The sequence below is a fragment of the Canis lupus genome, chromosome 19 (assembly GCF_048164855.1).
Source record: "Canis lupus baileyi chromosome 19, mCanLup2.hap1, whole genome shotgun sequence".
NCBI lineage: Eukaryota > Metazoa > Chordata > Mammalia > Carnivora > Canidae > Canis > Canis lupus.
Genome location: NC_132856.1, coordinates 48,571,322 through 48,586,297, shown reverse-complemented (window position 1 = coordinate 48,586,297; position 14,976 = coordinate 48,571,322). Strand labels below are relative to the sequence as shown.

The 14,976-nt window shown below is 58.0% G+C and overlaps 1 protein-coding gene across 1 annotated transcript in view; it reads right to left on the bottom strand.

Moving 5' to 3' along the window:
- Nucleotides 1-4,329, bottom strand: part of NOTCH3 (notch receptor 3) — a 32,985-nt gene extending 28,656 nt beyond the window's left edge. The window contains exons 1-2 of the mRNA XM_072786941.1: nucleotides 4,179-4,329; nucleotides 1,615-1,693 (exon numbers count right to left, since the gene is read on the bottom strand). Coding sequence (XP_072643042.1) covers nucleotides 1,615-1,693; nucleotides 4,179-4,296 — 197 coding nt within the window. The 5' untranslated portion in view covers nucleotides 4,297-4,329. The remainder of the gene's footprint in view (nucleotides 1-1,614; nucleotides 1,694-4,178) is intronic.
- Nucleotides 4,330-14,976: the final 10,647 nt, after the last annotated feature.

Genomic DNA, 14,976 nt, shown 5'->3' with positions numbered 1-14,976 from the left:
GGGGTGGGGAGGGGAGGGGAGGGGAGGGGAGGGGAGAGGAGGGGAGGGGATGCGGTGAAGATTGGGAGGCAGAGATGAGGGCTTGGGAGGCTACTTTGAGGAAGAGGCTAAGGGGGGGGTCCACGGAAGCCTGACATATTGGGGCGTTCCTGAAAAGACCCCAATATTTAGAATCTGGAAGGAGATGGGGGCCCGTGGGGAGTGGTTCCCCCGGCCCAGCTCTGGGGACAGGCCGCTCCACTCCGGGTAATCCGGGCTCCGGGCGGCCGCGCGCGCTGGTGATTCACCTGTTAAGGGGCGGGGCAGCGGCGGCAGCATTCACCTGTCGGCTGTATTCCAGGTGCCGAGCTCCACTGAGCAGGCGCCCGGCCCCGCGGCTCCGCCTCCCAGGTGAGTAGCTCCAGATAAGGTCACACTTCCCCCACCCCCACCATCGCGGACTCCCAACCTGAGGAACCCGCTCAGCCAGGCTAACCCCCCACCTGGGTGAGCCCAAGTGGGACTCCAGTCAAAGTGCAGTGTGTAACTTCAAAGGGGCTCTCCAGGATCAAAAGTCACCCCCGACCCGTCCAGCTTGGCACACATGTTGTTGAATAAACGAATACATTAGTGAATCAGTCAATGGCTACGATTACTAATGACAATATTATAAAAGGAACCAAGCATTTCCCCAAAACCTTGGGACGTTCCCCTTTATGGCATGTATTCCTGTACCCCTGCCATTATTATTAATAATCATCATCTTCATCATCCTCCCAATTTATGGAGCACTTACACTTATATAAGTACGCTGAGCACTTTGCTGAGTTCATCATATGAAGTGTCTCTCGATCTTTACAATCAACCCCGTAAAGGAGGAACTATAATTGCCCCCATTTTCCAGATGCAAAAACAGATTCAGAGAGCTCAAAGCACTTGCTCAAGGTATCCCAGAGCCCAGAATTCAAATGGACTTCTGTCCCCCTCTGCTCAGTGCTTTCCCTGCCTCTGCTCTGCTACTCCCAACCCTCTGTCTTTCCTTACATTATCCAACAAATGCATTCTTGAACCCCTTCATGGTCACATGCCAGGGAAAAGCACTCCTATGTCACAGATGCAATGAGATCCAGAGAGAAGTGGCTAACCCAAGGTCACACAGCAAGAAAGTGACAGAGCAGGGCTGGATTACAGGCCTCTGTACCCCCAACACTAAATATTGAGAAATGGGAGGATGTAATTGGTATACCCACTACTGCCAAGCCACTGCCATTGGTCCCTGAAGATCTGTTGATTGAATAATAACTACCTCCATCAGAGTCTTTACATGTGACCTCAGGCAGCCAAGAACTCTGTGAAGTGGGGGTTAGTGCACCTGTTTTCCAGACCACAACACTGAAGCTTTAAGAGTTTAAGTCCCAGGCAGTCAGCAACACCATGTGGGATCTGAACCCAGGCCAGGCACACTGCAGAGCCCCTGCTCTCAACCTTCCTCAGTTCTTAACCCCATTCTAGAGGTTCCCCAAAACATACACATGTAGGAAGTGGCAGAAGCATCTACGGTGCACAGAGGCCAAGGGAGAACACAGACCACCTCCCCACACAGGACCCACTGATGGCTCAGAGCCAGGCACTCACAGGCAGGCAGCCTCCCGGGAGGGCAACTGGGTGCAGCGACCTCCATTCATACACGGGCTTCCGTCCAGGCAAGGGGGTGCTGTGTGGGAGCAAAAGGAAAATGGGGGGTCAACCAGGCACCCAGGAACCCCAGCTCAGAGTGACAGAGCCCATCCTTCCCTCCCCCAGGCAACAGCTGCAACGGGCTGGGGGTGTCTGTGTGGGTGCATGGAGCCCCTGCATCCACAGTTCCCACGGCCCCCCGCCCTGGCCCCAGCTGTTGGGGCTGCAGCTGTCCCTGCCAGCTCAAGCCCTGGGAACCACAAGGCAGGGGCGGGCAGGAGGAGGTGCTGACTTGTGCCAGATGTGGGGACTCGGGAAGCTGCCAGAATGGGGGGTGTGTGTGTGGAGAGGCAGGAAGTGAGGGGTGCTGAGTGTTGAAGGGAGGTCTGGGGCTGTGTGCCCAGATCCCAGGGTAATGGAGAGGGCAGAGGCAAGGAGGCCTGGGGCCATGGGTCTCCCTTGCCCTGATGTTGGGCATCTACCCCAGGTGGGAAGACATGCATGGTGCTCTGGTGAGAGAGGCCAAGGCCTGTAGCCCCTGCACAGCCAGCACTGGGTGCTGTAGGGATGGGGTGTGGGTTGAAGGGAGGAGCAGCTGGCACTAGGCATGTGCTGCCCTGTCCAGCGTCCCCATCCCTGAGGGCTGTGTCCCTCGGGGGCGTGGCAGTCTAACTCTCCTGCCAGACTGGTCCGGGGTGTGTCTGGGTGTGAGCTGGTGGAGAATCGAGTGTGCTGGCAGGTGTAGGACCTCTGTGTGTGTGTGCACGCGCGTGTGTCACAGATAGAGAGATGGGAAGAGAGAGATGGAGGGAGATAGAGAAAAACGGAGACACACAAAAAAGGCAACTAAAAGCAGGACAACACAGAGAGGGGACAGATGTCCAGAGATGGAGAGGAGACAGAACAAGTTGAGCTGGACAGGAGAATAGGACCACAGGACATGTGTCCCCTTCCTCAGTGGACAGACACAGAAGTTACCACCCCAGACAGGGGCCTCGAAATGCAGACTGTGGGACTCACCAACTGTGGGCCATGGGAGCCACGTGTGTATTCTTAAAGTACACGCGTGTCCAGATGCCTGTACCTTCTGTGTGCAGGCTGGAGCTGCTGTGGGCCCGAGCACGTGAGCGGTTTATCTGGGCACAGAGCTGTGCGTCTGTGTGGGACCAGCGCATTCCCAGGTGTGTCTGTGTATGGGTGAGGTGTGCCTGTCTGTCTGCGTGTATAAACCGGGTGCAGGCATGCCTTGAATCTGTGTCCGTGTGTGTCTGAATGTGTGCAGGCAACGTGCACGAAGCCTGGGGCCGGCGATCGGCGGGTGTGCAAGCGTGTCAGGGCGCAGTGTGCGTGCGTGTGTGTGCGCACGTCTCCATCCGCATGTGTGACCCAGAGCTGTGTGTGCGGGCGAGTGTGTGACAGGCCCAGTGTGTGCGCGCCGGGCCCGCGGGGGCGGCGGCTCCTGCCCGATCCTGCCCGGTCGGTCGGTCGCTCCCTCCCGGCGCCGAGCCCCACGGCGGCTCCCCGGGACCCCGGGCCGGGGCGGCTGGGCCCGCGTCCCTGATCCCGGGCCGGGCCTCCCTTGGGGGTGTGCGCCCCCGCAGCCCCCGCAGCCCCCGCAGCCCCCGCAGCCCCCGCCCGGGCCCCGCCGCCCGTCCCGCTTTGTCTGGCAGAGAAAGCGCGAGGCCGGCCCGGGGGGAGGGGGTGTCTAGACGGCGCGGCCATTGTCCCGAGCGGGGGAAGGGAGAGCGGGGCGGGGGAGGGGCGGGAGGGGCGGGGGGCCCGGCCGCGGGGGAGGGGCTCGGCCGGAGCCGACCGGCGCCCGAGCCGGAGGAGCACGTGGGCTGGCGCCCCCCGCCCCCGCTTTCCCTCCCCTCGCGGGGGCGGCGTCCAGGGAGGGAGCGGGGCCGCGGGCGGCGAGAGGGGCGCGGGCGCCGCTGGGGCTCGGGCTGGGGCTCGGGCTCGGGCTCGGGCTCCGGCTCCGGCTCCGGCTCCGGGTCTTGCGGCGCTCCGGCCTGAGAAGTTTTTCCCCGAGTTCGGAGCTCCGAGAACTTCGCGCCCCCTTCGCGTCCCCCGCCCGGCCAGGCCAGCCCTGGGTGTGTAGGGGGGCTTTTGTGCGAGGGGTCCCCAGCCTGGGGGTCCTGGGGCTCCAGTCGTGACCTTCCCAGGACTCCAGGCGGACGTGCGTTGGGAGCGAGCCCCAGACTCTTGGTGCCCCCGATCTTGCGCCCTTGATCCCCGCACCTCAAACTCCCAGTCCCTCATTTCTGGGTCCCTCGTCCCCAACTCCGATCGCTCCTGCGCCCCTATTCTGCGGACCTCGGGGCCCTGCCCCCTCCCCCATGGAGCCCCTGCCCCCCCCCCGGGGGCTGGCACGCAGCCCCCGGGCTCCTGCGCTCCCTGCCCCTGCTCTGCTCCTTGGCTCCTAGGCCAGACCCCCAGCCCCAGACTCGGGGGGGCTTCAGCTGCTCTTACCCTCCCCCACCCACCCACCCAGTCCCGCCCGCCGGGTCCCAGTCCCTCACCTGCAGCCCCGGGCCCCGCTAGCAGTAGCAAGAGGGGCAGCGCCCGCACGGGCGGCAGTGGCGGCGGCGGCGACATCGGGCGACGGCGGCGGCGGCGACCCCGGGTCCCCGGCCCCATGGCGGCCAGCCGCGACCCTCCCTCCTCCCTCCTCCCTCCTTCCCTGGGCTCCGGGCGCGTCCCGGGCCAGCCTCCGCGCCGCCAACTTCGCCGAAGTGAGGCTGCCGGGCCGCCCCGCCCCCAGCCCTGGGCTGCTCGCCCCGCCCCGGGGCCGGCCCAGAGCTCCCCCGCACCCCCCCTACCGGCCTCCCGGGGTCCCTGCCCACCCTCCACCCACGCAGCCTGGGACCCGCAGACCCGCAGAAATTCAGGCGGGCGGTGCAGTGAAGCATGGGCTGACCCCGCAGTGACAGACACGCCGGCTTCGTGAACACCCGGGCTCCCAACACGCACTCAGAGCGCGGGCACACACAGAGCCGGGGCACAAACACAGACCTGCAGATACCCCAAAATCGAGGGCAAGCACGTCCTGAGAAGCTCATGCACACACAGCCACCATACACAGAGGCAGGCGCATTCACAGAGCTTCATGGGGACTTAAAGCACAGAACACAAACCCAAAGCTCAGGCCCAGCCAGGCCTTGAGCCTGTCGCAGCATTCCCAGCCTCAGACCTTAGACACACATTAGGAAGGAGCCTCAAGCATGTGGGCAAACACACACACACACACACACACACACACACACACACCTTCTTACTCTCAGCTCTCCTAGAAAACTCTTCTCCACTCTGTGTGAACTCCAGAGGTCCACCCCAGGCCCCAGCACCACCCAAACCCTACACAGCTTTGCTGTTCAGCCTTGCTCCATTTGATCAGCTGCCTTTTCCAACATCAGTCATGCTACAAAGCCACGGAGCAGCCCACTCTGTCTCTGTGGCGATAATGGGGACCCCAAGAGGCCCCAAGCCCAACCCTGGAGGGGCTCTCACTCTGGGGAAGAAAAAGCTGGACACAGACCCTCACCCGCCACCCCCAGCACCGCGGGTTCAGAGCTGGGCCAGAGAGAGGCGTAGAGTCTGGGAAGGGCATCTAGAGGGGTTGGTGAGGGCTCTGCCTGAGGGTAGTTACTTATTTGTTCATTTATTCAACAAGTAAGTATAAAGCTCTGGCTCTGTGTCTGCCTTGTTCCAGGGGGTGGGGGTAGGCCTTCCTCCCCCTGAGAGGGCTCCCCAGAGGAGGGTCGAGCAGTGCTCAGCCAAGAAGGATTAATTAGAGGGAAAAATCTAACAGCAGAGACACAGGCCTGCACCCACAGGAGGAAGCAGAGAAAGGAGGAGGAGTGGACAGGCCAGGGGTCACACTAGCTAGGAGGAGGAGAAGGACAAGGAAGCCAGGCTGTCCCCCTGGTATTTGGCTTGGGGGTTGAGGAATGCAGGGTTGAGGAATGGTTTGGGGATGAGGTGCTGAAGCCATGGGGCCTGGGGATGCCCTAAGAGCAGCTGAACACTGAGGCTGCAGGGTTGGGGAATGGTTTGGGGATGAGGTGCTGAAGCCATGGGGCCTGGGGATGCCCTAAGAGCAGCTGAACACTGAGGCTAAGCCATGGTGGGAGAGAGTCACAAGGGTACCCCGAAATCTTCAGGCAACTCTTAACCTTTTTATTTTAAAATAATTTCAAACGTAGAATAGCGTAATTTCCAGGGTACCTGGGTGGCTCAGTGGGTTGAGTGACTGCCTTTGACTCAGGCCATGATCCCCAGAGTCCCCAGATCGAGTCCCACTTTTGGCTCCCTGCTCAGGGGGGAGACTACTTCTCCCTCTGCCCCCTCACTCTGCTCATGTGCTCTCTCTCACTCTTTCTATCAGATAATTAAAGAATACTGTAGGGGCAGCCTGGGTGGCTCAGTGGCTTAGCGCCGCCTTCAGCCCAGGGCCTGATCCTGGAGACCTGGGATCGAGTCCCACGTCGGGCTCCCTGAATGGAGCCTGCTTCTCCCTCTGCCTGCGTCTCTGCTTCTCTCTCTTTCGGTATGTGTCTCTCATGAATAAATAAAATAAAATCTTTTAAAAAATTTAAAAAAAAGAATACTGTAATTTCCATATGCCCTTTGCCCAAATTCACCAACTCCTTCCACATTTTGCTACGTTTGCTCTATAATCATATATATGTATACGGACACACACACACTCCCTCTCTCTCTTTCTCTCTCTAGGTGCCTTTTTAAAAAATGTTTTAAGTTTTTATTTATTTATTTATTTAGAGAGAGCCTGTGCATGCAGGGGGAGGGGCAGAGAGAGAGGGAGAGAACCCCAAGCAGACTCCCCACTGAGCACCTCTCACCTCACCACCCAGAGATCACGACCTGGAAAGCAGAAATGGAGAGTCACATGCTTAACCAACTGAGCCATCCCGGTGCCCCAATGTGCCTTTTTGTTTTTGAGAGCAAGTTGTGGACGCGCTGTTCCTTTCCCCCCTAAAACGCCACTGCGTGTTTCCTGAGAATGAGGGCATTCTCTTACCCAAACAGACCGCAGCTGTCAGCCTTAGTCTATGTTCCAAGTTTTCTGTTGCCCCAATAGCATCCTCTATAGCATGTCTCTTCGCTGGTCCAGGATCTAATCTCTGACCATGTGCTGTATGTAATGGCCATGTCTCCTCATGTCCTGTAATCTGAATCCGTTCCTCAGCTTTTCTTTGTCTTTTGTGATATCAACATTTTTTTAAGAGTTGAGATCATCCATTGTACAGAATGTCCCCCAGCAGGCCAGCCTGCTGGTTCCTCCGGACCAGCTTCAGGGTTTGCGTGTCTTTCTGCAGAACCACAGAGGTGATCGCTGATCCCCGCCCCCCGCCACCGCCCCCCCCCCCCGCCTCGTTTCCAGAGGTACCTGACATTAGTTCCCAACATCGGTGATGTTACACTTTGATCACTTGAGTGAAGTTGGCCAAGTTTCCCCTACTGTTGAGGTAGCATTCTCTTCCGATCCCTCTTTCCTTCCCTCCTCCCATAATAAATCGATATCAGGGGATGACTTGGTTGGTTAAATGTCTGCCTTTGCTCAGGTAATGATCCCAGAACTCTGGCCCCACATCAGGCTCTGCTCAGTGGAGAGTCTGCTTCTCTCTGGCCTTCCCCCTGCTTGTGCTTGTGCTCTCTCTCTTAAATAAATAAATAAATAAATAAATAAATAAATAAATAAATAAATAAATAAATAAATTTAAAAAAAATCAATTTAAAAAATAAAAATAAATTGATATCAATATTATGTGGGGAGATATTTTGAGACTATATGAATTTCCTGGTCCCCATCAAACTTTCACCTGCTGGTTTTGGCAGGCACTGATGTTTTCCTCTGAGGTTTTTTAAAAAATTGAGCTAAAATTCACATACCACAAAATTAACTACTCACCATTTTAAAGCGTACAGCTCAGAGACCTTTAGTACAGCCATCATCACTATCTACTCCCAAGATGCTTCCATCACCCCTAACGGAAGCCCTGTCCCCAAGGGTAGTCACTCTCCAGCCCCCTTCCCCAGCCCTTGGCAGCCACCACTCTGCTTTTTGCCTCTGTGGATTTGCCTGTTCTAAACATTTTGTGTACATGGAATCAGACAGTGGGACCTTTTGTGTCTGGCTTTTTTCACCCAGAAAAGTGTTTTGAGGTTCCTCCGTGTATCATTATTATTATTATTTAAGGTTTTGTTTGTTTATTCATGAGAGACACACAGAGAGAGGCAGAGACACAGGCAGAGGGAGAAGCAGCCTCCCTGCAGGGAGCCTGATGCAGTACTCGATCCCAGGACCCTAGGATCACGCCCTGAGCTAAAGGCAGATGCTCAGTTACAGAGCCACCCAGGTGCGCCCGCATCATTCTTTCTTATGGCTAATATTCCACTGAGCGGCTATACCATACTTTGCTTCTCCATTCATCCATTAATATGTTGGATGAGTTTTAAATGCTGGAAGAGGAAGAGGGAAAGGAGGCAGAAAGTTCTGTTAGTGAGAAAGAAGAAGCATGAAGAGCCTAGGGTGGAAGTTGAATGGCCGGAGCCTGGCATCAGAGATGCCCCCCGGCTGAGGCTGGCATAGATGGGCCAGCCCCTGGGGCCAGGAACTGAGGCTGCTCTGCCCCTCCCGTCTTCTGGATGCGGCTCCCACGGGGAGGGAGTATCTGCCTATCTTATGGTGACTTGCTGGAGGCTTTCTAGGGGAAGAACTGACATTAGAACCCAGGTCCGAGTGACTCTGGGCCACGTGGAGTGTGAGGGGTGGGGCGGGGCAGAGCTGGGGATTGGACAGCAAAAGACAAAAGTTGCACAAGATGGGGCACAGCCTGATTCACAGTGAGTGTGCTGAGTCAACAGGCCCTTCGGCAGGTGCTGCTGCAGTCCCACCCTGTGCCCATCACCCCAGGAGGAAATCCAAGCCCCCCCCCCCCCCCGCTTTGCCTTCAGAGCCCTCAGACTGGCTGTACCCTCTCCAGCCCTCCCCCCATCACACTGAGTCAAACTCCCTCTCACCCAGCAGGCCTTGCGCCCTCATGGCCTTTGCCCAGGTCTCCCTGATGCTGGGACACCCAGCTAGTTAAAAGGACCCTTTTGCTTCCTCCCCCAGCAGGAACTCACAGCAAATGCATTCTCTTCAAAAATGTATCTTCTTCTGTTAGAGGAAATGCTCTGCTAGTTCCCACACATGTCACCCCTTTGCCGACATTGGTCCTTCTTTCTGGCCTGCCTTCCAGCACCCCCTGCCCATTCCTGTACCTGCAGAACTCCCATTTATTCCTCAAGGTTCCAGCTCTAGGAAGCCCTCCCTGCTCCTCCAGGCAGAGCTCCCCTGGGCTTTCCCAGCACCCTCCTGCTCTCTCTATCAGCCTTATCCATAAGGAGCTGGGATATCTATGTCTTGCTCTGTATCCCCATCTAGACCGAGAGCTTTCCAGGAACCAGGCATCACACAGCATGGTGTGGACACAGAGAGGGTGACATGGGAGGGTTTGGTGGCTCAGAAATTGGCTGAAAGTGTTAGGATGTCCCGTTTAGAAGGGCTGCCACAGGGGGCCCAGACCACCTCTTCAGTACCATTCTAGAGGTCTGGGGGTCCAGAAAAGGGCTTGGGGGTCCAAGAATAAAGGTAGGGGCTTCAGGAGGTGGGCTAGCTCCAACCCTGACCTATCTGAGAAAGGACTTTTTGTGGAATGGATGTCCTATGAGGTGATGAGCTCCCCATCAGAAAGAGCAACCAAGGAATGTGGACTCACATTTTGCGAGACAGGAAGTCTAGAGTCTGTGACTCTGCTGATCTGGTGGCCTCCGGTCTAGGGCAGAGACAGAAAGGGAACAATAATAGTGAAAACACAGGCCAGGCCAGCATGGGGGGAGTGGGCACAAGAGAAAGTCTAGAGTGCCTACTGTGTGTCCATCCCTTTCTGAAGTCCCCATGACTCAGCCAGCAGAACGTGGATTCCTGGCTCCGGCTTCCTGCTGCCCTCCAGCCACAGTGGCAGAACCAGCCCAAGGTGTCAGGACCCTTGGGGGACAGGGTAGTCTGGAGCAGCTATTCCCACAGCCTCGCAGTGGGCTGCCACACAGTTCCCGATGTGGTGGGGGTAGGGGTGAGCTTGAGCCCTCTCCCCTGCCCCTGCCGGCCCCCTTGGCCCGGAACTGCATTTCTCCTCAATGAGCTCAGTCCCCAGGGACACAGGACCTGGGGCCAGGCCAAGACACAGCTGCTGGGCCCAGGGTTGATGACCGGGAACCTGAGAACGTGCCCTTGGCTTCTCCTCCCGGGACCACAGTCCTGCCTCCTGCATCAAAGCTGGGGCCAGGCCCTCATGCCCAGGCAATGGGCCAATGGAGCCCGACAAGAACCAGGAGGGATGAGGGCTGCTGGGTGTGGGCCCTGGGCAAGGGTGGGATGCTGGACTCCAAGGCCATTGGCTGTAGACCCAACCAGCAATTTTGGCCACTGCGTCCCTAGGGCCGTCTCATACTCCAACCCTCTATGACTCCCTGCTGCCAAGAGTGACACCAGCCTTGCCTTACCAGCCTCACTTCTGTCTCCCAGCCCTCCCAGTCTTGGCACAGGTTACACAGTTGGGAGCACCTTTCTCATACCCTGAAGGTTCACCTTCAGGCACCACTTGGCAGTTCACTCAGACTCTCCAGCGCTTCTCACCTTCATTCATTCATTCATTCATTCATTCATTCATTCAACAAACCTTACTGACTACCTACTTGGTGGCAGGCCCCATTACGGGCAGAGGTGACAAAGACAGAGCTGTTTCCTGACCTGTTGGGGGAGACAGACCAGAAACAAGAAGGTAGACAAATAAGAACCGTTGAGTGTGACATGAGAGAAGGGGGATTTCAGTGTCGGGGGGGCAGGACAGGCCTCTCTGAATCAGGGGACATTGCAGCTGAGACCTGGAAGAGGAGAGGAGCCAACCAGGAGCAACATAGGTAGAGGGAATGGCAGGTGCAAAGGCCCAGACGAGGAAGGGACAACTGGATGAGAGGAGCTGTGAGGAAGCCAGGGTGTCAGGCGCAGAGTGAGCAAAGGGAGGGAAGTTGAGGGAGATGATGCAGGCCAAGTCTCAAGGGGCCACAGGGTCTGGGATTCTAACACAGGCACAGTGGCTGCCACTGGAGGCTTTCTGCAGGGAGAAGCTGATCTGGCTGAGGTTGTAGAAGACCACTCTAGAAGCTCTGCCTTCTTCTCTCCCAGGGAGTCGTCCCTGAGGCTTTACACCGTCTCCTCTGGGGTCCCATGGCCTCTTCACTCCGTGTGATCCTTCCTGGCTCTCGGTCAGATTCTTTTTTTTTTTTTTTTAAGATTTTATTTATTATTTGAGAGAGAGAGCGGGCGAGAGAGAGAAAGAACAAGAGCTAGGCAGGGGGATGCGGGTGGAGGGGTGGGGCAGAGGGAGAAACAGACTCTCCGTGGAGCAGGAAGCCCGACTCAGGGCTCGATCCCAGGACCCTGGGATCATGACCTGAGCCCAAGGCCAGATGCTTAACCAACTGAACCTCCCCATCAGATTCTGAGCTCTGTGGGCATCTGTCTTGCTTGCTGCTGAATCCCCAGTGTCCAGCATAGAGCTGTTTCACAGTAGGTGAAATAACTGCCAGTCGAGTGAAAGGATACACCCAGTTCACTCATTGCAGAGCAGGAACCCAGGAGCTGGGGCCTGAGTGTGCCCGGTGCCGGCCCTTGAGATGTCCCCATTAGATCAGCGCTAGGTCGGAGGTAGGCCTGGGGGCTGGTGGGGCTTCTTGGAAGAGAGGGGGTGAGACCTGAATATGGAAGAGTGAAGAGAAGGGATCTCCCTTCACCTGAGAGGCTACAGGCTCTGCAGCTCTGGACAAGTGAAACGGGAGGCCACCCCCGCCCCACGCCTTCTGGAGGCAGTGGTTTCCCTGTCTTAAGACCCCCATTGGGTGGGACATCCACTGGATGCCTTGGCCTCACAGACCCTGGGCTCAGACCACTCTAATCTTCCACGTCCATGACCTTAGCCCAGACCCCATCTCCTCCTGCTCTGATGTCCCCAGCCTGTCCTTGGCTCCCTAGCCCTTGAAGCTTATCCTCCTTCCCATAAGTATGGCACCTGTCCCCCCTACCTGTCTTCCTGATCAGAAAAGGGGAATGCCTCCCCAGGGCTTTTCTTTTTTCCTTTTTAAAGATTGTATTTATCCATTCATGAGAGACACAGAGAGAGAGAGAGAGAGGCAGAGACACAGGCAGAGGGAGAAGCAGGCTCCATGCAGGGAGCCCATGTAGGACTTGATCCCGGGACCCCAGGATCCTGCCCTGGGCTGAAGGCGGCGCTAAACCACTGAGCCACCGGGCGTCCCTCCCCAGGGCTTTTCATTACCTCTTCCCTTGGCCACGGAATGAGGTCTGTTCCACGATAAAGTGAAGTTCACAGGAATCCACAACAAATGCTCATCTCACGTTCCCCCACCCCCCTTACTCTGTCCCCTGCTTCTGCTTGGCTTCATTCTTCCCCTTCCCCACTCCACTCCGTGCCCCCGGAGGCTGACCTCTACAGGCTGCATCAATGGACTGCCTTGTCCTCTGGCTTCCAGGTGGGTTTGGCCAATAGGAGGCACCGGCAGAAGATGAAGCCGAAGGAGACAATGGGATATTAATCCTGCATCCCTTCCCATAGGGCCACCTCAGCTGGGTGCACCCCTGACCTAAGGCCCTGTCCGCATAAACCTATCCTTGGATTCTAACGTCCTTCTTTTCCCTTGTCTGGTCAGGGGGTCTGAGAGATGGTAATGGCGCCCCATAGGTGCTCACCCCTTTGGTTTCCCCAAACCCTGCCCACTCTATCTATATGCTCCCTATAGCAAACCTGCCTCAAATTACCCCATGTGAATGTGCCACTCATTTCCCCTAGGCTCACAGCTGGAGGCCCCATGCTTCCCTCCCCACTTCTGCTTAAGGGGGCTCAGAACATCCACGTCCTGTGTCCTTGGCCTCCACTCTCAGAGGCTGACTGTTATGTGGCTCAGTCCTCTCCATCTGTCAGCTGTGACACCATGGGCTGAGCCCCTCCTGCTTGACACCCCACCACCACCACCACTGCCAGCACTGCCGGGGCACCACGCTTGCCTGCTTCCCCTTCTGACTGTGGTTTCTTTGCTCTGCTTGTCCCTTAGATGTTGGAACCGCAAGGGCTCAGTGCCATCTTGTCTGCTCTGTTCTGGGGAGACTTCATCCTCGCCCAGCTTCAGCACCCCCCTGTCCCGCCACACAGACAGTGGCTTGGCCATCTTTGTCTTTAGTGCACAGAAGCATCTAGGTCCTTGCACCAGGGATCCAGGCCGCTTACTTAGATTGAACATGCCCCGAACCTGCTTCTGGCCTTCCCTTCGTATCTGCTCCGCACCCAGTGCCTGGGTTTGGGCCTCATCTTTTATTGCCCGAACATGCCCATCCTTCTTCCGGGCCTCCCTCTCAGTCTCCCCCCTCTGGCCCTGCCGCCTCACCAGTCCCCGAGTAAGACCCTGAACACATAGATCTACCCAGAACCCTCCCTGCCGGCCCCCATCGTGCTGGGGATCAAGCTCCCCGCCCCGTGTCTGAAGTCCTCCGCAATCCCACTGTCTTCCCAGTCTCACGGAACACTAACTCAGCTGCGCGTGGAGGTTTGCGTGAGTTGGAGCACATCCTTGCAGGGTTTGGCTCCAGGGCCACCTCCTCCAGGGAGCCTTCCCTGCCGCTCCCCAGGTAAGCGCCCCGTTCCTTAGTCCTCTGGAGCCTGGCTCCATCTCCCCGCCGCTCCTCTGCTGCTTGGCTAAAGGCGTGGAGCTGGTGGTAGGGGCGCATGAACGAGCGAATGACTGACTGAACGGCTGCACGGTGAAGGCTGGTCCCGAGACCGAGACCGGGGCTCAGAGCGGGCAGAGCGAGTCGCCGGGCCTGGGAGGGGCCTGGGCGCGAGCCGCCCGCTCCGAGACCTCCGAGACCTCCGAGTCCCTTCTCCCGCTCCAAGGGTTGCGCGCGCCGAGCCCTCGGCCGGGAGAAAGGCGCGCCCGGATTGGCTCAGGCCGAGGGAGGCGGGCTCCGGCCGAACCACGAGTCCCTATTGGCCCACGAGCCAGGACTCTGCCCAATCACCGCATTAATCCCCCCCAGCCCCAGACTCCGACTCCCTCCCGCCTGCGGCCGAGGAGGAGGGAGACGGCGCCTTCCAGTTGCCCTGGTAACCGTCAGCGGACCTGTCGCCCCGGCAACTGTCCGAGGCCTCCCGTCAGCCTTCGCCTGGGCCCCTCCAATCACCCAGACAACCGCTACCCGTTCCGGTCGACCATCAGCCCTTCCCCCGTCACCCTGGCAACCGTCGCCTCACCCACCGGCCCCTGGACACACACACCATCCTCGTCCTGCTCGCAGGCCTTCTCGCCCCAGACCCCGAGGTCGCGGGGTCCCCTTCACCTCCGGCCCATCTCCTCGCCCCTAGGGGGCACTGCTCCCATCCTGGCGGGGGCGGTGGGGGGCGGGGTGGGCGAGGCGCCGGGGCCGGCTCCCCTGGGACCTAACGCGCCACCCCGTGCACAGGCTCTGCATGGCCCCCGGCCTGTCTCCCCGCTCACACTCTTGCGTGGGACTGTCCAGCCACAACAGGGAGCTTTTCAGAATGCAAGCCGTGTCTCTCCCCTGCTGAAAACTCTCGTCTGGCTCCCCTTGTGAATCGAATCCAAACTCCTCGCAGCCCCTGGAGGACTGGCTGTGGCTTCTTCTGCCTCGCTCTGCCCTGGCAGCTACTAACCTCCACGTTGTCGCTCTAGTGGCCTACATCTGCTTATTTCCGCCTCTGACCTTCCCACTCCCCGAAAAGTGTGTCCCCCAACTAGGGAAGCCTTTCCTGAGCCCTCATACACACACACAGCTCTCTATGCCTGTTGTGTTGACTCCACAACTGGGCCTAGCTCGGTTCCTGACATGCAGAATAGATGAGAGGACGTTGGGGGATGACTGGGAGGCCGGCGTTAGCCAGGCAGGCCCATCCCAGACATAAGGGAATGTGTTTCTGAGGTTGCTGGTCCCCAGAGAGATTCATCATGCAGCAGGTCATGACACTGCCCCCAAAGGCCAGGCAAAGGCTGGGGAGACTGAAGTGCTTTCACCAGCCTGGGGCTGTGTGGTTCACCCTCTCCTTGTACCACCCTCATCTGGAGGCTGGAGCTAAAGACCCCAGGAAGAATCAGCAGAAACTGTGACTAATTTAGAGAAGATTCCAGGGGCTGGTCCCTTCCTGTGCCAGTCCAGGATCTCACGCATCC